The sequence below is a fragment of the Temnothorax nylanderi genome, unplaced genomic scaffold, assembly GCF_030848795.1.
Source record: "Temnothorax nylanderi isolate EJ_2023f unplaced genomic scaffold, tnyl_v1.0 TNYL_tig0212_pilon, whole genome shotgun sequence".
NCBI classification, from domain to species: Eukaryota; Metazoa; Arthropoda; class Insecta; order Hymenoptera; family Formicidae; genus Temnothorax; species Temnothorax nylanderi.
This window is the reverse complement of record NW_027249274.1, coordinates 74,307-101,441: the sequence shown is the minus strand read 5'-3', so window position 1 is coordinate 101,441 and position 27,135 is coordinate 74,307. Positions and strand designations below refer to the sequence as shown.

The window sequence follows — 27,135 nt, the reverse complement described above, 5'->3', positions numbered from 1 at the left end:
CGGGGTCGCTTTTAACCGCGATCCGCGAGAAACTCGACGTAGCAACCCGCGGATACGAAAGTAGAAGTAGCATTTTTTCTGATTTCCTGGATGGAAATGCAAAGTAGCCTTTTACCGTATCCTTGATGCATTTAAGGAAAAATATGTTATGCATCTTCGAGTTATTTTCTCTTTCATTTGTGGACGCTGCGAAATCATAATTGTTCTAAAAAAGAATTATAACTGATGTCTTTCGTGAGATCTTTATGAGAAGTACGAAGTACGGTTACGATACAAATCTACAAACACCCTACGATTTGTTTTTTATAAAAATATTGATTAATTAAAATTTAATATACAGAAGAATCTCGAGAAAATCCGCCGAACTCGACATGCGACCTTTGCTTGATCATTTCAGGGACGAACGCTCAGGAGTCCTTCAAATGCCCGGACGATTTCGGGTTCTATCCTCATCACATATCGTGCGACAAGTATTGGAAATGCGACAACAACGTGGCGGAACTGAAGACGTGCGGCAACGGTCTGGCATTTGACGCCAGCGACAGCAAGTTCCTCACCGAGAACTGCGATTACCTGCACAACGTGGACTGCGGCGAGCGCACGCAGCTCGAACCGCCCATCACTACGCCGCACTGTTCCCGCCTCTACGGCATCTTCCCCGACGAGAAGAAGTGCGACGTCTTCTGGAACTGTTGGAACGGCGAGTCCTCCCGCTACCAGTGCAGCCCCGGACTGGCCTACGACCGTGAGGCCAGGGTGTGCATGTGGGCCGACCAAGTGCCCGAATGCAGAAACGAAGGTATTGATCTCGCTGATTGACGAGTCTATTTCGGATGTAAATTGCACGATCAAACTGCCGGATCGATTTATTAACTTCTGAGAATATTAGAACGGTTCAGATAAAGAAGAATTCGAACGAGAATGATATTTCGTGATCAAGCATATCTAAATCATCAAAGATAATAATTTTTTTATTGCATAATAACTATTCAGAGCTTCTCTATAAAGTTTCATAATCTAAAATTGTCTTTATTACGGAAGACTTTCAAAATTAATTGTTACAATTCCCTTTTTTTTACGTAATCGCGGATACTTCAACGATATTTTTACGCTAGCGTTGATGTCAGATCGAGTATTATAACGTAGACTTGTATGCATTTCTGATTCAGTCACCCAGGAACTCGTCACGGGCGATTTGACGCGGATAATAGGATATACATAAAACCACAGAGTCAATCCCACCTCTCTACTCTAACATATAACTGTCACAAATCCTTCTATTTCCTTTCTACTTGCCTCCTTTCTAAATTAATTTTGTGATTTTTCTTCCCTATAGCTACTCTACCTTTTTTATTTAAAAATAAAATAAACTATATTTTTTTCTCTTACATTATATATACATATTTACTATAAGACGAGTTTACTTTTTTATTGATATTGAATAAGTCTCAAATATATTGTCTTATCTCACATGTATATTTTATATTGTTATGTATATTATGTATTCCTCTTTCGTTCGCCAACTCGAGACCGATCAGTATATCGCAATTACAAAGAAATACGATGCCTTTCTCTGCCGCTTGTATTACACATCTATTTATTGCACTACGCAGAGGTCGCCGGAGGTTTCACGTGTCCGGCTGCAGGAGAAGTGAGCGGCGCATCCGGCAGCTTCAGCAGACACGCCCATCCGGAGGATTGCAGAAAATACTACATATGCCTTGAGGGCATCGCCAGGGAGTACGGTTGTCCGATCGGCACCGTTTTCAAGATCGGCGACGCCGACGGTAGCGGCGCCTGCGAGGACCCAGAGGATGTTCCCGGATGGTGAGCACCGTTTTTAATGTGTTTTTAATTTTATACGATTTTGTCTCGAAACTCCAGTTGTGCAGGAATGAATAAATTGTGAGAACGACCAAGAAGTTTTGAAAAAATGGCCAAAGAAGATTACAATAAATATATTTTTAAGATCAGAAAAGAGGTAAAAGTATTATTTTAGAATATTAAAATAAAATTACTTAATCCTTATGTAAACAATTTTTCTTTTTCTGTAAATTATTTAATTCATTCCTACACAATTACGGCCGATTTTCGAAACGATTTATATGGGGGAGGCGGGAGGGATATATCACTTCAAATATTTAAATTCTAATCTAAGACCACGTAGTCGAATGCGACATAAATGAATAATCCACATATAGCAGAATTCCTTTACTTCCGATTTCACACGATGATGAATGTTAATGAACATTGATCAAGAATTCAAGGTCTCACCCGTTTAAAAATTATGATTGCTGAAGGGATCATAAAGTTCAATGCAAAGAAAGTCGTTGTAAATTGATTGGTGTAAAAATCTCTCTAAATAGTTCAGAAACGTGTATGTAAAAATAATTTTGTGAACTCTCTAAATCTGAATCAGTGAAAAGTCACTGAAGTGGCATACTTTACACCGATATCAGTAAATAGTCACTGATGCGTTCAGTGACTTTTCACTGATTTAAATTCAGAGAGAACCTTTAAAAAAGAATATTTCTTGAGTGTGATAAAGAACTTTATATTTTTCTGTTTTTTTAAAATTGAATTTTTCTTAACTTCTCTGACTTTTCCTCTTCTAATATTTCCATATAATTTTAATCAATCAATTTTTTGTTCTAATTCGTCTCGTGGAAAATTTTCTATGTCATACTATTTTTTAATATTATTATTATTTTTTAGAGACTGAATTAAGTGAATTAAGTTACTCTATTAAATTAACAGAGTAATCTGCGAAGAAATCTGTGCTAAAAGTCAATGAAAGTATGAAAATGACGACGACGATGCATTGTGCAATGAATAATTGTGGGCGCGTTATAAAAATGTCCGAATTCGATTATCTCGGTAATTACAGTCATCCGATGGAAATGTCGAGCTATCCTAGATGAGGTTGTGTTTGAGGACTTTCGGGGAGAAATTGCATTCGCGGATAATGTGTAATTAAGGAGATATTACACCACGCTTTCACAGTATTTAATAACGTTTTGCATAACCACTGTAAAAAATAATCTAATTGTAAATGGAAATTTGATGTAACAAATTTCGCGCACTTAAAAATTGAAAAGTCGCATCGTGAATTGATTTTCATCAGTGAGAATTGAACTTCTTTTTTCGAACATTGAGCGCTTGATCATAAATTAGCAAATAATTATGTGCATTAATTAATACTAATATTAGTCATTAGATTTCTCAATGATCCTCTAACATGTGGCTAACGTATATGTTAACTGTTTCATCGTTCTAATATCTTGTTGTAATATTAGCTACTGTCATTCGTAGATTGCCCAGAAAAGCATAATCTATAATTGTTCTTTTTCTATCATTTTCACCTATATTTATTTAAAAAATTTATATTAAATTAAAATTGGAATCAATATCACCATGATTCTAATTGCCTGGCAATCTACGTGTCAAATTGTAGAAGTACTAGATACTTAATTGTGGAAATTTGCACACATGTACATCTAATAATAAGGCGACGAAAAAGGATCTTCCTTGCTTCATTTTACAATATGTTTTAAATAGAAAATAAAAATCGACAATAACTCTGGAACATTGCAAATTTTCATGACTAATTGTAAGTGATGCCAGTACAGTTCCTTTATGTGTATGCATGTGCATTTCGTCCGCAAACATAACGACAAGAGCACGCCAGTACGCAGTAGCGCGCACCGAGCATGTCTTGACCCCCGGGTTTTTCTCGGTTTTGCTCCGCAGTGAGGATTACTACGGTGACCTGGACCTGAAGAGCATCCGGAAGAGCGAGCTGCTTACCGGCATCCAGAGCGAGCCCAGAAAGCCGAACCAGGCGAACCTCAAACCTAGGCCCACAACAGTAGGAGGGCCCACGAGGCCCTCACCCATTCAGGAATAAATCCTGATTTACCTCGCTCTTTCTCCCTCCATCCCTTCATCTCTTCACACCTCTCTTCCTCTCTATCTCTTCCTTTCATTTTCTTTCTACTTTTCTCATTCTTTTTCTCTTTGTTGCTACCATTTAATTTTATCGAATTCCATTGTTTAACGCAAGTTATTGGTCTAAAATCTAGATTGTAAAATTTAAATGTAGCATTCCTTACAAGGAATGCTACATTTAAATAGTGATTTTTTATTACAATATAATTCGTTAATGATGAGGGTCATATAATTATGTGAAATAATTATAAAAATAATTCATATAATTATGTGTTAAAAGATTTAGAAAAAGAATTATGCCCTAATTATTTTTTAATAAAATATAAAATATTAAACATGCCCTAAACAAAAAATTCAATTTTTTTAAATTTTAATACTTTACTTTAATTTCCTATGATAAAAAAATATTCACAAATTTATTCACGTTCCTTTATATATTTTACTTGTTTAATGTTGTTGATTTACTTCGTATTATTTAAATTTATATCGATTTTACGCCAATAAATTGTATCAAAGTACGCTTCTTCTTTCTTCTTCTTCTTCTTTTTCTTTCTCTTTCTTTTTCTCTCTTTCTATTTCTTTATCTTATTCTTCTCTTGCTTCTTTTATGTTTTTCACTCCTTCTCTTTCTTCTTTTCTCTCTCTTTCTCTCTCACTCTCTTTCTGTTCCTTCACGCATAATAAACATACATTCGCATACACATAATCGAGGAAAAATGCAGCCCTGATTACATAAAGAGGATTTCTCCGGAAAGGAAGTAATCGGCGGCCCACAAGGATCGATCTCGAGGCGAAATCTCGGAGCAAAATCCGCGAGATTCTGAAAGGATGAGAAATGCGCGATCGAGCTGCTTATAAATTTCGTGCCCTAATTCTCGCGAAATTCTCTCTCGTCGCTCTGATTGCGCGTCTCCATGCAATCTCGATGCACAGAGCATATGCTATTTTTGTAATTAGAATGTAATAGAAGGAAAGGGACAGAGATACACGTACAGGACCAATTAGCGCGACGAGTAATTGCGAATTCCGAGAATTCACGTAAAACTCTTTGTTCACTTGTATATGTCACATTTTGCAATATTACGCGTCGCTATTAAAAAACCTAATAATGTAATCTTTTGATTGTCAGAACAAGTTTCTGTAAAAACTGGCAAAACTGCCGAAATTAATATATAAGTATCTTATTATTATTTTCCAACGTACACATTGCACAGAATTAATTATAGTTTATGATATTTAAAGATTCCCCTTAGGTTAGATAGGATTAAAATCCTGTCAATTTTCTATCGCTGTTGATACCATGTTTAATTGATAATAATTGATATTCAGATAGTATAAAATTTTCTCAGAAAATTTCCTGACAAATGCTCACACACAAACACATACACACACGGACACACAAAGAACTCCAAAATTTATATTAATAATTTATATTACTCGTGACGCCTTATCGGCAATTTTGTTTAATCTATTCTTTTTAATAAATAAAAAATTCATCCTCTCTTAACTGTTTCTCTAATCTATCCATACACTTTCAACTATATCTAATCTATCTTTCTCCTGTCTTTTTTTCTTTATTGAGAACAGGAATTGAAAACTTGTAATTTCGTAATAATAAAAATGCGACAATTGAGGGCCGTTTTTGCAAAATTGTAAATTTTCTAAAAACATATATATTCTATTGATTACTTATCTATGATTATCCTGTCATTATAGCGATACAGCTACTAATTTATTTTAATGTGATATTTAATTTATTAATTAATTAATCTCAAGTTGTTTCTAAATAATGTATATTACTATACGGAAATAATCGATAAAATGTATTTCCTGAAGATTTTTTACTGTTAAACAGTTGAATTTTGCAAAAATTGTTCTCGATAGAAGTAGGACAACTAAAAAGTTAAATTTAACGAAATTACACGGGTTTTAATTCCTGAATGAGACGCACGATAATTAGAAAAAAGTGAAAAGCATCGATTTTACGTTGCGCATGAAATCGAAATCCATCGGACTCGCGTAATTAACAATCCACGAACCATGGTCTACAATTCAGAAATCCTTCTGACTCTTGACGCCATTACGTAAGCAAGATCGGCCGGCTTGTCGTGTATCTTTAAGTAAAAACGAAAAGTCCATACAATAAAAAAAAGAAAACTCTTGGAAAATTTCGACTCGTATTTTCACCGCATATTTGATGTTGACGTTAAAGTTTCTACTTATAACAATTTCGTGATCTATTTATGTAACGTTAAAATTGTATTTGATTCTAAGATCTAATTATGTATACTAAAATTGCATAGAATTCTGAAATCTGTTTATTTAATGCTATGATTGCATTGTGTGTCACGTCAGAAAAGAATTAGATGGTCACGTTTGACACTAAATGTGTGGTGAGAATATAAGCAATTTCTCTGTCTATATGCCTCGTGAATCCTATATCCTAATCCATCGATCGCTAATCATTGACGCATTTCTGCATTTGTAATTCTTAATATATTTAATAGGTTTCTCAGCACATTCTGTATAGTCACTTGTTGCATGTTAAAACTATCGCCTAATGATGTATATAACTTAATCGTAACGTATGCGATGTATCGATCAAAGCCTGAAAATCTTAACTTACCTTAGAAGCTTAAGAACTGGCATCTTAACACGCGCGTCGAATCTGTATCATCTGTACATATCGAATTAGCTTTATCATAATTATAATTGACGCGGCGATGGAAGGAAATGTACATTATACTCCGAGAGAGTATATTATACTATTTCATGTACAATGTTATATTTCAACCTTGTCGAATTTCAGATTTTTCTTATTTGCCTTAAATAAGAGATAAAAAGAAACAATTAAAATATTTATGAGATCATGTCCGATTTACGTGAAACGTAAGAGAAAACTGACAAGCTAAGATAATGTCAGTGAAATTAACTAAAATGCATAAAAACCGTTATTCAAAACCAATTCCTTTGTTTTTGCGAAGATAGATTTTTTTCTGATTCTTATAACACAATCTTCAATCGAACTCCGTGACTTATAGAGTTACCCACAAGGGAACGGTACGAAAGTGTCAATTTAGTCCCAAGGGCGAACTAAAACCATTCGATAGGGGATAGTAAGGAATAATTATTTCCAGAATAATAGGTTGAATTAAACGGAGATTAAACGGTTGTGTGTGTGTGTGTGTGTGTGTATGTGTGTGCGTACGTGCGTGTGTGCGAGACACACGATTCTTAGAATAAAAGGTAGGAACTCCTGAAGTCACCATTTTTAATGCAGACTTATTAGATACAATTTATGTGCAATTTCTGAATTAGAGTGTGGTTTATGAAAAGGAACTTTTCACAGTGTTTATACACAGCACAACAAAAAAAGACATAGAATTACAATAAGTCTGCATTAAAGTCATAACTGCAGAAATTTCTACTTTTTATTTTGAGCCGTGTATCTCGGCAACCGTTTAATCTCCGCACCTATTATTCTGGAAATAATTATTCCTTACTATCCCCTATCGAATATAGTCTTGGTTCGCCCTTGGGACTAAATTGACACTTTCGTACCGTTCCCTTGTCAGACCCGATTAAATCAGAAATCGTAGAAATATTTATCCGTAGATTTATAGCTCACGCGATTCACGGGGGGGTATACTTTGAAGTATCGTGATTCCGATTGAAGGCAATCACACGTTACGATCAAGTTATACGCAACATTGTCATACATTTCCCAGCCAGGACTATTACGGCGACGTGGACCTGAAGGCCCTACGCAAGCTGGGCTACAGGAAATAGAAGCGTTTGCATGCAAGCGTTACACTCACCGGCGATGAAAACAGCGCGTCCGCCCCCGGGGAGGCCGGCCCCAGAACGACGATCGTCCGCAGGCGGAGGGGAAGAAGCAGATGCAACGACGAGCCTCCTGCAAATTGTTTTCCATAAAATTAAATCGTCGTCGCCGTGTAAATAAGTTAAATCGTCGCAAGAAGGTTTGCGAGAAGATACATCAGAAATACACGTTGAAAGAAGATACATCTGTGTCTGTATTTTTTCTCGCGTTATCCTTATAGATTTAATATCTTCTTAAAAAATAATTTGAGAAGAATGTACTTAGGTATCTAAATGTACCTAAATGATAAAATAATGAGTCACAAGTATATTTTATTTAATAAATACAGCAAGTAAATAATAATATATATATAATTTAAGATAATATAATAACGTAATGAGAGGAATTTTACGTAAATATCTGATCAACATAAAATAATAATGATATTTCATAACCGAGTAATTTTAAAGAATTGAGCAATACAGGGTGTTTTATTCGGCAGCAATTTCGACTTCTTTATTCTAGCGGGTACAAAATTTATTCTATTAGCACCTTCCTTCCACGCTCCATCTCAAGAAAATTCAGCATCGCTTTTCCGCCAAATAAGCACTTTTGGTTGATCGTTTCAAACTGTACGGTAACTTGCAAACCGTAACTAGCGTCGCCATCCTGCGTCTTCTCACGAGCGGACGACTGCTTCTAGGCCGGTAGGTATTCATAGTCGGATCTTATATTTCAGACCGTCTTAAGTACAATCTTAAGATGTCATGAATCAATCACAGAGCCGTATTAGCATCTTAAAACATTACTTAAGACGGTCTTGAAATAAGAACCAATTATATGAATACCGGCCTAATAAGATAAGCGAATTGCGCGCGGATATTTGTTTTAAAACATGGCGATCAAAACGATGATCGTAAAACTTTCGTTCAAAACGCACCAAAAGCTTAGAAAGAAACTACGTGCCTAATTTTTTTCAGGAGTGGTACATCGCGTTCGACGCGATACAATAAATGTCGAAACGGGATCGTTCAACAATAGCTTTACAATACAATTAAGTCTCAATCGCGATAATCCAAGAAATGATAAGCAAACGCGAAATAATAAGCAAAGAGTGTACACGTACTTATTAATACGAATAGACTACAAAACAAGATTACTGCATTTAGGCTGCAGTCCACTTGGCGCTACAAATATTTTAAAGCACAGATTTCTTTATCCTGATTAATCGAACGCTTCGAAGCATTTGTAACACAAGCTGATCGCGGCCGTAGTAAGAAGGCACGCATACCCAGAACTATAACACATACTTCTATATACTACCCTACTGCTTACTATGATTATTTTTCGCATGTGATAAAGAGAAAGAGAGAGAGAGAGAGAGAGAGAGAGAGAGAGAGAGGAGAGAGAGAGAGAGAGAGAGAGAGAGAGAGAGAGAGAGAGAGAGAGAGAGAGAGAGGGAGAGAGAGAGAGAGAGAGAGAGAGAGAGAGAGAGAGAGAGAGAGAGAGAGAGAGAGAGAGAGAGAGAGAGAGAGAGAGAGAGAGGAGAGAGAGAGAGAGAGAGAGAGAGAGAGAGAGAGAGAGAGAGAGAGAGAGAGAGAGAGAGAGAGAGAGAGAGAGAGAGAGAGAGAGAGAGAGAGAGAGAGAGAGAGAGAGAGAGAGAGAGAGAGAGAGAGAGAGAGAGAGAGAGAGAGAGAAGTAAAATCGAACCGCCACTAAATGTTTCTTATATGCACGTATACATATACACACTCTCTGTGGGTGTTCCACGTGGTCTAACAATAAGTATAGAGGATATCACGTAATTAAACTTACTATACTCCGTCCGAACGAGAGATCATGGTTGATCAAACATAATTATATTTATATTTTCCCACACTATTAAAAATAAAAATAATTTAATTATATTTATATTTTCCAACACTATTAAAAATAAAAATAATTTAACGCGAGCACCTTGTTGCGGCTCTGTGTCCTATCGTTATTTATGTTTGATCAACCATGATCTCTCGTTGGACGGAGTATACTTACCAAACATTGCGCTGAAACGCACAACTAAATGCATTTGTTAAGTATTAAAAGACCTTTTCAGTGTGAGCAATCTAGTAGTATATACATCAGAACGATACACCTGATGTAGCAAAGCTGTATGGTCCAAAGCTCATCTCTGTATAATACATACACAATGTATATCAGTGTTTGCTAAGATGCAATATACATGCAGGTTATAATTTCCTACTATTTCGTCCAATCGTAATTAAGCCACGCATGTGGTTGTATCGTGGTAAATTCGGCAGAAAGACAATATGCACTCTCGTTTAATGTGCTATCAAGAAACGCGGTAGGGTCTCGCTCCAAGTATACCCGAGCGAAACATATAACGTGTATAATTTATAGCCAGCCGATGATAAAGATTACTATAGGTATATATAAGAAGTTATATAAGTGAAAAATATCAAAATTTTGATCTATAAAATATCCGACGTTTTATCTGTAAAAAATGTAATAATATTAATATGGGATATTTTATCAGTTAAAATATATATTTTATAACGTATATCTATATATGTATATGTATAATGTTTAATTAAATATATAATATAATGTTTTTACATATATTGCAAATCAAAATCACTTTATAACAAATGATAGACTCAAGTCTAAGTTAATTAATTATATAATATTATTCATTTCTGCCAATATAGAATTCTGATGGCGACGATTTTGCTTGTGAGTTGCTATTTGCTACTAAAGATACAATTTTTTTTGCTTAATATAATTGCTAATTTTTTATTCGCTCTTATTTTTACACCATTAAATTATGTTCATAATTTAATCATGATTTCCGTTGAAGTAAGAAAAATTTGGCGACTTCTCTTTCTTTCTCTCACTTTAATATCTTAATTAAAATAATGTTATATTAATTTTTTAAGTTATACGTATTATAGCAAATTTAGTCATTTGCGTTACTTTGTACCAGCGCACACGTAAAGCTACTACATAAATGTAAAGTTATTTAAAAACATCATTATAAATATATGATTTACCTAATTGTAAGTGTTTTAATTTTTATAGAAAAGCTGGTATTTTTCTATAAATTTGATTGTTGAAACTGTTAATAAAGTCATAATTTTTTAAAATCTGATGGTCGAATTATAATCTACTCATATTTCTAAAGAAATATTTTTAAACAATTTTTTAAAATTTAATACTTTAAAATTTCTTTACTTATATATATTCTTTCTATTTACTTATAGGTACAGATATTATTTTCGTAAAAAGAGAGGGATATACATATAAGTCGAAAAATATAATATTATAGGAAAGAGTTTCAATATAGATTAAACTGATGCTTACTTTTACGGTATATCTGTCTGACTTTGCTATTTTCAATTATGTTTTAGCATAAATTTAAAATTAGTAATAAAATAAGCAAAGATAGAGCTGTACAGTCTCGTAGTTTGGCAAATTAAAAATATTTATACATATTTAGGGGAGACCGGGGCTATGTGTCCACACTTTACGCTTTTTTCAAGTTTACTAAAAAACTAATAAAGATATTTGGCTAAAATTTTAATGGTATAACCTTTTAACCTTGCTATTAAAAAAAAACATAATTAGAATCGTGGATCTTTTAATATTTTAAAGAAGCGAATTTTTTAAATAAACAAGTCAAGCGTAGACAGATAGCCCCATATGCGGGGCTATCTGTCCACATTCAAGGGGCTATCTGTCCACATAATAAAAAACACATAATTTATATTAATTTCTATACTTATTTATAATATTATTTATTATTAATATATAATATTGAAAAAACTGCCTAGTCGTTGGAGTCAGAGAAGTAGTAGGCACTTTGTGTAGATTTTTTGACAAGTTTCTTGCGTAGAGCTGACTTTTCTTTATATACGGTTATATACGGCATCAAACTGATTTTGAGTCCGTTGCAAAATCAATGTGATGAGTTTCTTTTGTCCCCTCAATTCTTTAATCTTTTTATTTGGGGCTTTTACTTTATCCTCGGCAGCGTTTGAAATAGAAAATACTCAATAATTTAAAGTAGTAAGTGGGTAGGTATGGGGCGTCAAAACAAACCCCCTCCACCGACCCCTCCGGCGCCAGGGGCGTGGCCAGACGGTCTGCCCACGTGACCTCGGAGCGCTCTGATTGGCTGCCGCCTGAGGGGCGGGGGTAACGAGGTAATTAAATGGAGCGATTTGATTGGATACCCCATACCTACCCAGCGTCTGATTGGCCCTCCTCCCTGAGGCGTCTGGCGGCTTTGAGGGGGTAGCACGTGGTGGAAGAGTAGGAGTCAAAAATGGCGGCTTCAAATGGAGCGTTTTGATTGGATACCCCATACCTACCCAGCGTCTGATTGGCTCTCCCGCGCCTAGGGTGTCTAGTGTCTAGTGACTTTTTTGGGGCTGCACGTGGTAAAAGACTACGAAACAAAAATGTCGGATTCGAAATAGTAACTAAATGGCGCGTTCTGATTGGATACCCCATACCTACCCAGCGTCTGATTGGCTCTCCCGCCTAAAGGGTCCAGCGTCTTTTTGGGCCTGCACGTGGTGAACGACGCTAAGTCACAAGGAAAAATAGCGGAAGTGCCGACCAGCGCCATTTTGGCGGGAGCACGTGGTAGACGACGCTAAGCTATAAATAAGGATATTATGCTAAGATGTCGAAAACGGAAAGTGGAATTTTTATGATTTCAGAGAATAGTTTTCATGATTTATGACCGTGTTCTTTTAGGACTTGGGTCTGGACAAAGAGTTTTCGAAACAATGAAATACGTGAAACTTATTTTCTGGAGAAAGGAGAGGGTAAAACAGGTACGGTCAGGTTCGCTTTGTGACGTGATGCAACTATTTTAACGCAAAAGAAAAGGGAATGAATAAATAGACGGGAGGGGTTGAAGATACAAACAATGTTTATTACATAAAATAATACATTGATACGTGAGAATAAGTATTTTTAATTATTCTTAAAAGTACATGCCTGAACATGGCAACATTCAACGTGAGGTTTTACGCATGCGCTTTTATTATGAAGAAAAATTTTACGAAATAATTTTACAATCAAACGATCATTGCGCTCGCTATTGTCGCTAAACAGATTAAGAAACTGACAAAGATTATAACCGCTACACATGTAATATAAAAATACACAGCAGTATTGGCCGCAAGTTTGAGAGAGTGTTCCTTGTAGTGTTACGGTGTTCCATCGATGTGTAGTGGAATTCCGACGAAGGCGTAAGAGGAATCTGGAGTCTAAAGGCGGTAGTCCGTAGCTATCGAAATACGTTCCTGCTCCTTGCTCGTCGACGTAAAAAGCGACCCAATGTTGGCCAGGCCGATCGTGTTCGTCCGTATTAGCGACGATGGCCGTCGACCTCGTCCACACCCTCGGCAGTCTGTCGGCAGGATAGACGCCCGCATATCTGACACTGAGATGATGCAGCGCTTGTAAGATTTCTAGCGAGTTCATTTTCTTCACAGTGAGGTGGTGTTCGCACGAGAGGAATTATTTGTATAAATTTCGGAGTTTACCTCTTTTGGAGTTGTCGCACTAGTGTTCTTGGGTGGTGACGGGCGTATCGGCAAGTTATTGAAGATGTATTCTTTTCTTACACCCGCTATTGAATAATAGGCTTTTGCTACTTCTCCTTCCTCCTCTTTCTCTTCTGTCTCGTTATTTTTTTTTTGCCACTGCTTTATTTTTTTTATAGCGATGTCACCGTCGGTTTTTTCGTCGTCGTCGTCGTCGCTTGTGACCAATTTTACGTAAGAGAGATTAGTATCGTAGCTCGAGTCGATGCTGTTGCTGCTGCTGCTGCTGCTGCTGCTGCTGCTGCTGATGCATTCGCTGTTGTCTCGCAAGACTAGCCAGCGTTTCAATTTAAAAGCGTTACGTAACGCACAAGCAATTTTGTCCGTAGTCGAAACACGAAATCCGTGATGTGTGCAGCGTTGTCTGTACTCTCGGGCCTCCGGTAAACTTTTGAACGGTGGAGAAATTTCTTCCAGATTATATATGTTTCTGGAAAGTAGTTGACTCAAGTAACGAGCCTTTTCCACGCCTCTGCAGTAGATGTAACGCACTTGTCGCGTAATTTCTCGCAGATGTAGGGTGAAACATTTGAGATCGGTTAAGAGAATATGTCGGATACGCTGCGTTTCTTGACGCTGACTCGACGATGACGCTGTCTCGTAGCGGTAGATGACTTTCTGTTTACAGCACGAGTCTTCTTCTTCTTCGATGATTTTTTGATCGTTATTCTCTTCCTCTGCTTGCTCTTTGACGATTTTCTTTTGACCGTTTGAGGACGACGACGTTTACGAACTGCGACGTGACTGGTGTGGTTGCCAAAGGGAAACTGAAACGCAGGATTTTTTGCGGATACTTTATATCCCGATCCTTTCATCATGCTGCTTATCTTCTCCTGGGCTTTTCTTTTAAGATTTCCACTCGATTCCTTGAAGCGAGTTTTGAGCGCCTCCTTCAACGGCGTATCATTTTCGACATCTTGCATCACATTGATACCCGCGCGTAAAGCTTCTTTACCGACCGCTCGCGCGCCTCTACTTAGGTAAGGCAGCACCTTTCTGAATAATCCTCCGAGAAAACTACCGATTCCATGACCTCGTTGATAGGATGCTCCGACGAAAACTCGTGGAATTCCTCCGCCTCGTCCACTCTGATGTGAATCGTAATATTCGTAGTCCATGGCTCTGAATTTAGTTTTTTTTTTTTTCGACGACAACACACCGCGTTGTTACTGGAAACGTCTAAAGTGCAACGTCACCGTCAGCGTCCCGGATTCGAATGGTATATTTTTTCCGAGTTGATCTTTTATATCTATTTCAATCGTGCGGAAATTTGTTTTGCGTAATGGAATATAATGCAGCGGGGAGAAATGTTTCACCTGATTCGTTCCGTAAGCGTCCACGTGATTATAGCGGTATGTCTCGACCGGCACTATTCGGAGAAGAGGTGTTTGCGCGTCACCTGTTACATAAGGCTCGCAAATATCGCAATAAGCGAACATTTTATCTGGAATACCGCGCTGCAAACTACAAGGTTCACGACTATAGAAAGCTGTTTCGCGCGCATCACTATTTTCACTAATATGACCAAGTTTAATATATTTTGCAGTAAACGCTTGGTTGGAAAAAGGATAAATTGCGTAGCGTCTGACAGAAAATTCGCCATAGTATTCGGGATTATTGAGAAGAACATGACCTAAACCGAGTATTTGTAGAAGAGTATCGGAAAGGCACATATGATGTATTAGATTGCATTCACTTGCGTTACAAGTAATGCTGATGTGGGTTTTTCCTCCAGTCTTCTCTTGTTGATCTAAATAAAAGTGCGAGTCAGCTTGTTTGCATGCTTCATTAATCGCCGAGATAAGTTCTCTGGTATTTTTGTAAAGTCCGAACGAAAATGTGCTTTTTTTCGCCACCTGTACTTTCTCTTTTTCTTCTTCCGGTTTAGTATCGTAGAAGAGGATTTCATTTTCCTTATAGCGCAAGTGTAAAAGAGTACTGGGAAATTGAATCTCGCTAAGCGCCACTTCCCATTCACCGTGTAAGTGTACAGTTTGAGGTAATTCCGTAACGAATGACGAGGTTCTATTTTCTGGGAAATAGCGCATGCTGCTATTGCTCGGAAGAACCATGAGAAATTGGTCGTCCCTCATCTTGAGGAAGAGAAGTTAAATTCGAAGCGGGGATCCAAGAGTCGAACTTGCTGGGATAACCGCGCCAGCTAACTAACACCTGTTTATTAGCGCCGTGCCCCCTGGTCTTTATCACGCGATCGACGATAAACTCTTCTTCCTGCAAGTTTTTCTCTACCCTAGCTAATTCCTGCTCGTAAAAAATACCGTCTATGACTTCATCCGCTAAATCGCTCAATTCGTACACTCGTGGTTTTCGCCACTCGAGAACGCGGTGAATTCGAAATATCTCTTCACTCCACCTCGCCTCGTATCCTTTCTCGAAGGTAGCTTTTGTTCTACTGACGCGAACGAGGTCTCCGACACTGTATTTAGCTTTTCGTGCGCGTTTCATCTTTTCGCTCGTCCTCCATCGTCGAACTATATTTTCGCGCGCGACACGAGCGTTTTCTCTCGTAACGACAGCCGGCTGCATTCTGATGGAGGAATGACGGGTGTGATTGTAAGCGCTTACGATATCCTGCAAAACATCGACGTAGCGCCGCGTATTTTTATGCGTAAAATAGCGCCACATTCGTTCCTTCAACGTTCTGTTGAAGCGCTCGACGACGGCAGCTTTGATATCCGGATTACGGGCTACGCGAAAACAAATGTCGTTTTCTTCCAGAAACTTTTGCAACGGACGCCCGATAAATTCTTTACCTTTGTCCGTTTGTAGGTATACCGGTACGCGCCCGTCACTTTTCGAGAGCACGAGCTGGAAAGCCGTCGTCACGTGATTACTCGTTTTGTCTCGTAGCGGTTCTACCCAGGCATATTTACTAAGCACGTCTATAATCACCAGAAGATACGAATATCCGTCGTTGTAACTTTTGAGATTTCGGAGCTCGATCAAATCGGCCTCCCACAGATCGTCGATATTCGTCACGGTGTAATGCAACCGTGGAAATTTTCTGCGCGATGGACGATGAAACGTGTAAGCGTCTTGCGTTTCGAGCCAGCGCGTGACTTCGTTACGGGAGAAATTCGGTTTAGCGGCTCGAGTCAGATTATCCGTTGCCGAATAGCCAGCGTAATGTCGCGGATCGTAGTAGAATTTTTCAAGTTCCGTCATTTCTGTTTACTCCAATCGAGTAAGCGTTTTTTCTTCGCCTGCTGCGAATCAACGCTACTTTTCGGTGTCTCTATCGGTGTGGAACTCCTGGGAGGTTGAAATGTCGAGATATTCGAAGAAGTAGCGGTTAATAATACCTTATTTCTCACCAGTACCGCGGGGACGTTTAAGACGCGAAGTAAACGTGCGAACTGAAGTCTCCCCGTTGCTTTCACGGTTTTTCTTTCGCGCATAGCCTCGTTTATCAGGTCGTCGATATTCGAATCTTTTATAACGCTGCCGTCTATAGTCACGACTCCATCTTCGTTCCAGCTAATTCTACTCGGAACTGCTTTATCGAATAAATACTTTAACAGCAAACGAGCATTCGGACGATAAGTTTTCGGCACGCTATCCAGTATTCTTTTAGTGCTTTTCGACATATCAAAATTACGATCGTTCGACGCGACGGCAGTGGCGGCGGCGGCGGCTGCCGCGACGTCATTTTTCGCCATAATACCGTTAGAGTGTAAAGTCGATTCGAGATCACGCGTTGTCGTCGTTTCGTAGTCACCGTCGTCGTCGTCGTTGTCGTCACGGACCACGCGAATATCGCTATCCACATTTTCGTTTTTTTCATCGTTGCGCGCGTCCCGATTTCGCTTTCGCGCTACGCGAACAAAGTGAAGATATTGCCAAAGTGCCTCTTTATATTTTTTCCATTTCTCCCCGACGTCGAGTGGCAAGGGTGAATTAAGAATGCGACCCATCTCCTCATCGAGTCGCGATAGAGGTGTCCCGGGTGTACGCACGGTAATATTTGCGTTCTCCGAATTTTCGCTGTTTTCCATCGTTCGTTCGCTACCGACGACGGCAAACGCAGCGGGGGGAGCGTTTTGTTGCGATAATTGACGCTGCATTCTTTCGAGATTTTCCGTAGTGATCAAAACCATCTTCTTTGCCCTTTCCATAACGCGCCCTTTTAATCTCTACCGCCGCCGCCGATAATCCGCGACAGTAAGGCGGTTAATATAGGTCCGATAATATAGGATAAGAATCCGCCTCGTTGTACCATCAGCTTTCTTTTATCCTTCAAATTACAGCATTTTGACGCGATGCGACGCAGTGTCGCTTTGTATTTGCTCAATCGATTTTTTTCACGTCGCTCGAGCGGCACGTTACCTTTGAGCGTGTTGAACGCGCATTCGCCGATACACCGTATTAATTTATCGTCTGCGGTCCGTAAGAAGGTCGCGCGTTGATTTTTGTTCAAATACAGCAACGCCTCGAGAAGACAGATATTTTTCTTTCCGATCGAACGTCTGGCGTTTTTCGTCGCTCTGTCTGATTTCGCGTTATTTTCTTTCTTTTCCATCGCGAGAAAACTGACACGACTGACCAGCGCGAGCGCTAGTGCGCGCCTTTTATACGTAACCGTTGGAAAATGATCTACGCGGTACGTAGACGAAATGTGCCGTATCGTCGGGAAAGATGCACGTTCGAAAACGATATTCGTCCGGAGTTGATTGTTTCAGATCGAGTAGTAGATACCCGTGCGGCCTCGACGTGGCGTCGTAGTATGCCTCTTCTAGAAACTTTGGATCATTGGGAAAGACTTGACGCGCTAAATGACGAATTTGCGCACGATCGCGAGGATTCTTGAAAACTACGATGTAATTTGCATTGAGCGATATATCGCGTTGCCCGCGTCCCTGATGAAAAAGATTTTGCAAGATGAGAATTACGCTGAGATTCTTATGATGACTGCCTTTGGTAAAGAGATCCACGATCGCGTCGCACGATGACGATTCTCTCATAAGATCGTCGATTATCACCAATTTTGGGGAAAGCGGATCGGCTGAATAATCTTCCGGACGTGGCAATCCCTCGCGAAATTCAATTATATTTTTTTTCTTCGGCACTGCTTCCTCGCGCGCGTCGTATTGTAATTGACGATAAGCCTCCTGCCACTCCGCGTAATAAAACAAAACTCTCTCGAAACGTACGTCGGACATGTGAGATAATTGTCGGAGAAAGGTTTTCATGAAGATCGTCTTCCCGCAACCGGTGGGTCCACACACGATCGACGTCCAGGGATGTTTCCAGCGCACGTCCATTTTGCGATATGATCGACTCGAATTCCGCGCGTGACTTCAAAAAGAATAATTTGAAGAGTAGAGGGGGACGGGAGGGGGGAATAAGCTAATCAACGGCGGCGGCGGCGGCGGCGGCTGCGAACGCGCGCACCAGCGTACCCCCGCAAACGCTCGCACGAGCGAACATCACCGCGGCCGTCGATCAGCTGATTCTCGCGCCGCGGTGCTCATAAGCTTATCCATGTCTTACAAGCTTATTACGATTCCGCAGCGAGAGCATCGCGATCGACGAGCTTGTACGCTGGGCGGAGAATAAAAATTGTGAGAAAAAATAAGCGCGGGGAAAGGGAGGGGATGAAATTATATGATGCAACTATTTACGCTTTAAATGTGAAAATATTTTATTTATTTTTTTAGATTTTCTGAGAAAAGAAAAAAAATTTCAAGAAATTTTATATTTAAACACCCACACACACACACACAGAATATATTTACATATCGCTACATTATATTTTTAGTTACATATGTACAAAAATCCTTTTTCACTTACAACTATTTTTACAAAATTAAAAAACTTTACAATATAATACGAAAACATTTTTCTTTTTTTTTACCCTAATGTGGCAGAAAACGTGTTAGCCTAACTTAAAAATAAAGAAGAAGAAGGAGAAAAAGTTATTCACTCCACGTAACCGTACGGAAGTGAATAACGATTATTGATAAGTCTACGTTTTACCAATACCGGTGCACACGTTTTCGTTTCTTCGCGAGTTATAATGTCGTGAAACGCGGTGCGTCGAATTGCACTAAAACGCAGATTTATTGCCGTCCCCGCCGACGACGTTCCTCCCTTCTCCTCTCATCTACCCTCTCTCTCTTTTTGTATTATTAAGTTTTTAATACTATTGAAATTTACAGCTAAAGAATTCTTATAATTTAAAGTAATACCTTTTACTTTACACGACTCTACAGTACGTCCGTCCGGTGTACGAATAATATAAGCGTAGAATTTTGGCCCTCCCGACACGAACTTCTCGATATAGGTGCCGCGGCCGTAGCTCTCGAGCTCGTCCGTCATGTCGCCGAGGAAGTTACCGGTGCGCGGTTCGTACTCGTTCGGATCGCCTGTACTTAAATATATACAAGAGTCGGTATCGTAATATAAAACGCGCCTATCTAATGCTTCTAAATATTCGTATAGTTTTAAGCGCGCTTGTGCCGTCGTGTACGCCGCGATCACGACATTTGTCAATGGGGAAGCCACGACGGCCTCATCTCGTAGCCGCCACGAAGCATATATCACCTCGTCGTTAACGGGTAATATGTCGATTATCTCGTGCTCGGGACTCGTGAGCAAAGTCATGAAACGCTGACAAGATTTCACGACCTCGGTCTTAGGCAAATTGGTTCGCTGGCCGAATTTTCCCCAGAAAGAATTTAAGCAGAGTTTCGCGACCGAGCGCAGGCCAGGATTCCGGACGATATTGTTCTTATCGAGAACAACACCCTCGGTTTCCGCGTATTCCCGCAGGTATCGTTCTTTCGCCTCGTCATCATGACAATCGCTCGGCCACCCACTAGCTTCTTGTTTTAATTTTAAAAACGTATTTATATATTCGGCGAACAAACCGCCCTGCCGAGTACCGGGGTCATATCGCGCAACTTTATATTGCCATATTTCGCTTACTTTTGTCACGAGATAACCTTTCTCGACGGCTTTGCGCAATTCGACGGATACCCAAGTACCCTCGAATTCACGATCGGCGGGGTTATCGTGAGTGCACGCGGCCTGCGAGAACGTTTCGCAGCAACTACGACATAACGCGAACAATAATTTTCCGCGTACGCGATATGGGAGTACCGGGTGAAAAAGATCGCGCGGTGCAAGTACTCGACATCGGATGAGACCTTCGAGCGAATCAAAATTATAGTTCGGCGCAGTTCCGATTAACGCTCGGCATTCTTCGCCGATAAAAATATCGGGGTGACCGATCGGAAAAGCACCGGTTTTCAATACGTACGGGTACAGAGAGCATACGTCCACGTAACGTATTTTCTCCGTACCCCGAATTTCGCGACGGGTGGCGATGTTTCCCGTGCGTCCTCCGTAAAACGCGTCGCGAGGATCGAGAGGCGCGTGTTTCAATAATGAGTGATTTTCTAGATAATCCCTCATCGCCTGATTTTCTCGCAACTCACGGTCGAAAGCGCACTCCCACATCTCCGTCACAAGGTACCCCTTTCTTTGGAGACGACATGTCATCGCGAGTGTTCGTTCGTAGCGCGCGTCGATCGTGTCCTCGCGATTTGCGGTCGAAGGCGTTTTATCGCGATTTACCTGAAAACATGTGGGACACCCGTGCCAAAAGCAACCGTGAAATTGTAGTACGTAACGTCGCGTCTCGTCGTCGTCGTCGTCGTCGTCGTCGTCGTCGTCGTCATTAGTCGGCGTCTCGTAATATCCGTCAACGCGCGTGCCGTCGATTTTATGCTCGCGCCCCCGCCCTGCGTGAATTATGGGATGTCCGAGCTCGCGCTCCATCCACACTAACCACTGTAGAGCTTTGCGCGAGTGATTATCGACGAATCTATATCCCCTCGCAGGAATGACTCCTATCTCTTCCTTGCGCAGAAAGTTTTTGCGAAAAACTCTCATGCACGTAGAGGCGATAGTCGTGCATTCCACGAACGGACACACGTTTCCGCATTCCAAAAAAATTTTTCTGTAAGCCATGCACGCGCGTCGAAGAATATCCACGTCGTTACGGCAATATTTAATATTTTCACTTTGAAAATTAAAAATGAAGTTGTTACGCGTCATCTCCGCGGGCCACGAAAGAAACCGTTCGCGTTCTTCCGCTTTCATATGCTCGGGAGAAAAATATCGTGTGTCGGGTATCGGACCGATATAATCTTGATTTCCGCGGGTGTTAAACAAATGTGGAAAAATGCCTTTATCCGATGTATCCTGTAGCCCGAAAGCTTTAGGTAATTCGGATAATTTCATCGGCATATAATTTAAACTATCGATAAATTTTGTATGTCCGACCGTCATCACGACAATTTTCGTTCCGTTTAAAATTACTTGTGGCTGTTCCGTCATTTCTGTATTTTCAACTAAATACTTCAGAATAAATTGCGCGTCGAACGCTTTCGCATTATGCGCGATGCAAATAATTTTTTTGTAACATTTCGTCGTTCGCGTTACAAATTCGACGAACTCTTGTACAGGATCACGACAAAATACAAATTCGCGCACTCCGCACCAACGGCATCGCTCCGACATGACGTCTATCGCGGCACACGTTTCGCAAATCTGTTGCGCAACGCAGAGAGTCGGTACGTGAACTTTGACGTTGTCCGTACCCTCGAGCGTCTCGTCTTGACGCGTTTCGAAATCATAGAACACGAATGCGACGCGTTCTTTTTTGCTACGTTTGTTCGTTGCTTCCGTGCCGACATTTTCGTTAGCAGGCGCTACCCGCTCTCCCCGTGCCAACGTAGTACTCGTACCCTCGCCCGGGTCTTCGTTTACTTCGGCATTACGGTGAAGAGGCCGCATGAAACATAAATGATTAGCGGACTGCAACGAACAACACGTCTTGCAATACGAAACGCCGCATTCGTGTCGCGAACCTCTCTTGACGAATCGCCCGCAATTATCGCAAATCTTCACGGAACTGCAGACGCTCGCGAGCGATTTACCGTCGTAAGATTTTTGCGCGAGATGACGTTCGAAACACGAATTTCCGAAAAACGCACGATTACACGCCGCGCACCTAACAATTTCTACTTCGGGATTCTCGCACGAGGGAGTGGCGTAACAACGCGGACATTTTTTCGAACAGCGATGTCCTCTGTCTTTATGATACGCAGTGTTGCACGACACGCAAAATTCTTTTTGAGTACCGGCGGCAGCATTCAAATTCAATATCGGGTTGTAATGGTGCGTACGCTCGTAATACATAATATTTAAACGACACGTAGGTTCGCGTTCTAACGAGGCGAGTAATTCGGCGCCGTCGTACACAGGATTCTCGCCTCTACCAAAGTTGTTGGAATTATATACGATTATTGCTATATTTTCATTTGCGAGAAAATGTTGAAAACGCGCGATCTCCGGAATTCCGCACCCGTCTTCGGGTATCGTAACACCGGCGTTCCTCACCAGCTCCAACGCTAATTCACGCTGAAGCGCGGAAGTCCGGCATCTTACGGTATTCCACCTGTCGTGCAACACTCCCGTACGTAGATTTCCGCGCTCGCGATAAATTCGTGCCAACACGAGGGAACGAGGTAGGCACAAATTATCGCTATTCCCGAGATCTAAAATTGACCGCTTAGTGATGGCCGTTAACCTCTTTATCGCACCCCCACGCCCCACTGGCATCGCAACGTTGAAAACGCGCACGTCGAAATTTTGCGCGATATCTATTCCCCCGTTACTTTGCGCGATCGAGCTCACGAGATCCCATATATTCTCGGGAGTTAAGTCTCGTGCCGGGCGAAACGATAGCCCCGCCGGACCGTGCGTTAGTTCCGCCGACTCAAACGATAATCCGACGTAATCTCCCGGCCCAGTCGTACGTAACGCATACGCGTGAATCTCGCGGAACGCGTTTTCTAGCCAACGCACGGTATCCTCGCCTACGGGTATCGGTCGTACTCGAAAACTGGCCTCCCTACCGAGTATCCGGAAATTTCTAAATTGACGCGCGTTTTCTGCCACTAAATCTATAAAATTAAATTGTCCGACCTGACGATCCTGCTGACGTGCCTGTACCAGATGTTCCTCTTGTTCCCTCTCCACGGGGGTATTTTCCCCCTCCTCCGCCTGTCCGTCTCTCTGCGACTGAGATCCGTCAGCGACGGTAGCAGTAGCAGTATTTTCCCCCTCCTCCTCCCCACTAGCACTCTGCGTTTGCGAATCATCATCGTCAGTGTTCGGAGCAACAGCAACGGTAGGACGGTCCGCACCTCCTCCACCCGACTGTACTGAAAAAATTAAAAAACTTAGTCTCATATAATATTGATTTATATTGAGTTTAAAGAGTTAAAATTTTTTACGACCGCGATAGAGCATACTAAGGTAACTCACCTTTAGTTGCTTTTATTACTAGCGTAGGTCGGTGTTCTTCTTCTTTTTAAATCTTTTTAAATCTTTGTCTCTTATTCATTTTCCGGAGACAAAGGTCGAACCGGGGAGTAAAAAACATCTAATCAGAAATAATTACTTGTGATTAGATCAATAAATTACGGAAATAAAAATATAATATAACCCGGGAAAAAAAAATTATATATAACTATATAAAAACATATAAAATTATGCATAATTATATATAAATATGTATTCTTTTATATAATTTAATATAATTATATCTAGATCCTTATATAAAATTTTATATAATTTTATATAATTATATATAAGTATATATATTTATATATATTTATATATAAGCATACATAATTTTGTATAAATCAGAAAATTTCAACATATATATTTATATATTATTATATATAAATATATATTAAAATATATAATTATATAAAATATATATTATTCTATATAATTATATAAAATTATATCTGATTCCTCACGTAAAATTATATATAATTTTATATAATTATATATATTAATATATTTTTATATAAATGAATATATAATTTTTCTAAATAAGTAAATCCTAAAATATATAAATTTATATAATTATATATAACTAGCTTGATACACCCGCGTGCTTCGCTACGGTATGCGAAGGATTCTATAATTCACCCCCGAATTTAGATTTTCCCCTTTAGGGGTTGATTAGGGCAAAATCTGAAATTATGTTTTTAAACACTTGTATGCGGGTAACCTTTGTAAGCAAAAACCAAGTCGATATCTCATCAGGCCCAAGCAGGGAGAAAGTCGTGAAAACACATCTTACCCCTATTCACCCCCTTAGGGTTCAAATTTCTAAAAATCCCTTCTTAGTGGGTGCTTACGTTATGAGAGGAATACACTCTCCAAATTTCATGTTTCTAGGTTCAGGGGTTTCGGCTGGGCGTTGATGAGTCAGTCAGTCAGGACATTTGTCTTTATATATGTAGATAGATATATAATTATATATAATTTTATCTGTCAAAGATATAGAAATAATGTACATGCAGTTAAGAAAGATGCATGCGCGCGGTAGCTGTCTTTCCGTGATAGTTTGCAACGACGCCACTAGGCGGCGCATAATGGTAAGACTAACGCGTAAGTAAATTTCAGTTGGGGGCTAATATAAGCAGGCCTCCTGCGAAGCAAAATCATGACATCCGCGAGACATCTATCTTTGTCAGCAATACAACGCAAGACTCACCCAACACTGTCTTGATGCAAAATAATGCAAAAATTATATATCTATAATTTTATATAATAATATATAATCCTTTTTGAAAAATTGAAAGTAAACCTTAATATAAAGTTATATATAATTATATAAAATTATATAAAAATTTGTAGAATTATATATTTTTATATATAATCAGATAAAATTATATCGTGCCAATTTTCATATATAATTATATATAATTATATATGATCATTTATATATAATTATATATGATTATATATAATTTTTTTTTCCCGGGAATAGAGACATATTATTACCTTCATATTCGTTAGGTGCGTATCTCTCGTCGTCGTCGTCGTCGTCGTTATCGTCATCGGAATCGCTAATATCATCATCGATATTATTAATATTATTTTCACTCTCCTCCTCCTCCTCCTCCTCCTCCTCCTCCTCCTCCTCCTCCTGCGTATCTTGCTGCGGCTCTTCTGCGTTTCGAACTTCTTCTTCTTGTTCTTGTTCTTGTGCTTCCTCCTCTTCCTCCTCCTCCTCCTCCTCCACCTCCTCCTCTTCCTCCTCGGATTCCATTAATATTCGGTCGATTACCTCGTCGATGCCCGGAGTGAAAACATCATCATCTAATTGCGATTCTTCCCTTCCTGGTAAAATGTAACATTTCGGTTATTTCTTTTATTTGCTGCTAAATTTTTATCTTAACTTATTTTTTGAAACTTACGAGGCGTAAACACGGCCGAATCGGGTGAGCTCACAATTCTCACCTCCTCTTCTTCTTGTTCTACTTCTTCTTCATCATCGTCATCTAAAACAGTATAAATTATATTTTTTATTATACTAATATTGCAAGAGTTAGCTTTTACGTGTTATTATTAGTCTCTTACCAGAAGATAAATCGATGACGGGGATGTTTGCGGGTGGTGGTGCCGCGAATCTAGCTCTTCCTATAAAATTTAATATTTATAATAATCGTTATTTTTAATAATTAATTAATTTTATTATTTCCAACTTACGTGCTGGTACTGCCTCCTCAGCAATGTCCTCTTCCGCTCGACGTCTCTGTCCTCGTCGGACCGGTTGGACAACGGCAATGCGGTTCTCCACTATTAAATTAATTTAAATTTTAATGATAAACTCCGCTATATTAAAATTTTAAGGTACAATTTTTATTTCTAACACTTACCTGTTCCTCCGTTACGACGCAGGAATCTTGCTATATGGCCTCTTCCTGCGTCTTCTTCCACGTGGCCAACAGCTCTGCGCGTTTCTATTTCGTTTAAAATAATGTTCACCAATGCTTCATTTCTTCCACAGTAACCCAGTTCGTTCATCACGCATAACAAGGTATTGCTACACCCATCCACGAAACGTCCGAATAGTCTGTAATTAGACTCTTCGTCGTTTGACACTGCTTCTACAAACTCGCGTTGCTCATTTAAGCGATTGCTTAAATTGCAACTCACTTTAAAAAACTCCACTAAAATTACACGGAGAGACATTTTTTCGAAGCACTACACTTGCCTGACTGACTAAGAGCGTACAAGACGACTCCAGTAAGATCGGATAAGTAAGAACTAACTCTTAGCTATGGTGTTACAGGCTATTTATAGTTGGAAATATTTCCAAAACCATCTAGAATAAAGGTGTGTCAAAAATTGTCTAGCTAGGATATTGGTCAACAAATTTGAGGCTTTCCCCACTCTCTACCCACTCTCCCTTACCGATGAAAGCGTGAAAATTTTCGGTGAAAGCTTTTCTATGTCTTTACTCTTCCATTCTCGAAAACAAATTTTTTTATCTAAGGGCTTACAAAGAATTCTTTATTAGAAATTTCTATAGTAATGCTTTGTTCCAACATACATTTAGTAGGATTTATGACTACAACCCAGAAAATTTATTGATTTATTGTTCCCAACACAAAAAGAGTTCGGTTAAACACACAATCGGTTTACACAAAAACACATTTTTATCTAAAAACTTACAAAGAATTCTCCATTGAATTTTTCTACTAATGCTATATGTCCCATTAACTAGAAGGATTTATTACTACAACCGGAAAATTTATTGTTTTATTGTTTCCAACACAAAAGAGATCGGTTAAATTTTACACAAAACATTTTTTTTTTCTAAAAACTTACAAAAGTTCCTCTATTGAATTT

At 39.5% G+C, this 27,135-nt stretch overlaps 2 protein-coding genes and 1 long non-coding RNA gene across 3 annotated transcripts in view; all 3 read right to left on the bottom strand.

Annotated features, from left to right (window-relative positions):
- LOC139779155 (uncharacterized) overlaps nucleotides 1–25,356 on the bottom strand; it is a 43,609-nt gene extending 18,253 nt beyond the window's left edge. Inside the window, exons 1-2 of the long non-coding RNA XR_011719814.1 lie at nucleotides 25,282–25,356; nucleotides 7,767–7,864 (exon numbers count right to left, since the gene is read on the bottom strand). This is a non-coding gene — a long non-coding RNA (uncharacterized lncRNA). The remainder of the gene's footprint in view (nucleotides 1–7,766; nucleotides 7,865–25,281) is intronic.
- Nucleotides 17,976–18,668, bottom strand: LOC139779153 (uncharacterized). Its single transcript, XM_071717414.1, has one exon. The coding sequence runs from the start codon at nucleotides 18,666–18,668 to the stop codon at nucleotides 17,976–17,978; it is 693 nt and encodes a 230-aa protein (XP_071573515.1).
- LOC139779152 (uncharacterized) lies at nucleotides 19,030–21,466 on the bottom strand. The gene has a single exon (XM_071717413.1). It carries the CDS (start codon nucleotides 21,379–21,381, stop codon nucleotides 19,507–19,509), a length of 1,875 nt encoding a protein of 624 aa, XP_071573514.1. The 5' UTR covers nucleotides 21,382–21,466; the 3' UTR covers nucleotides 19,030–19,506.
- Nucleotides 25,357–27,135: the final 1,779 nt, after the last annotated feature.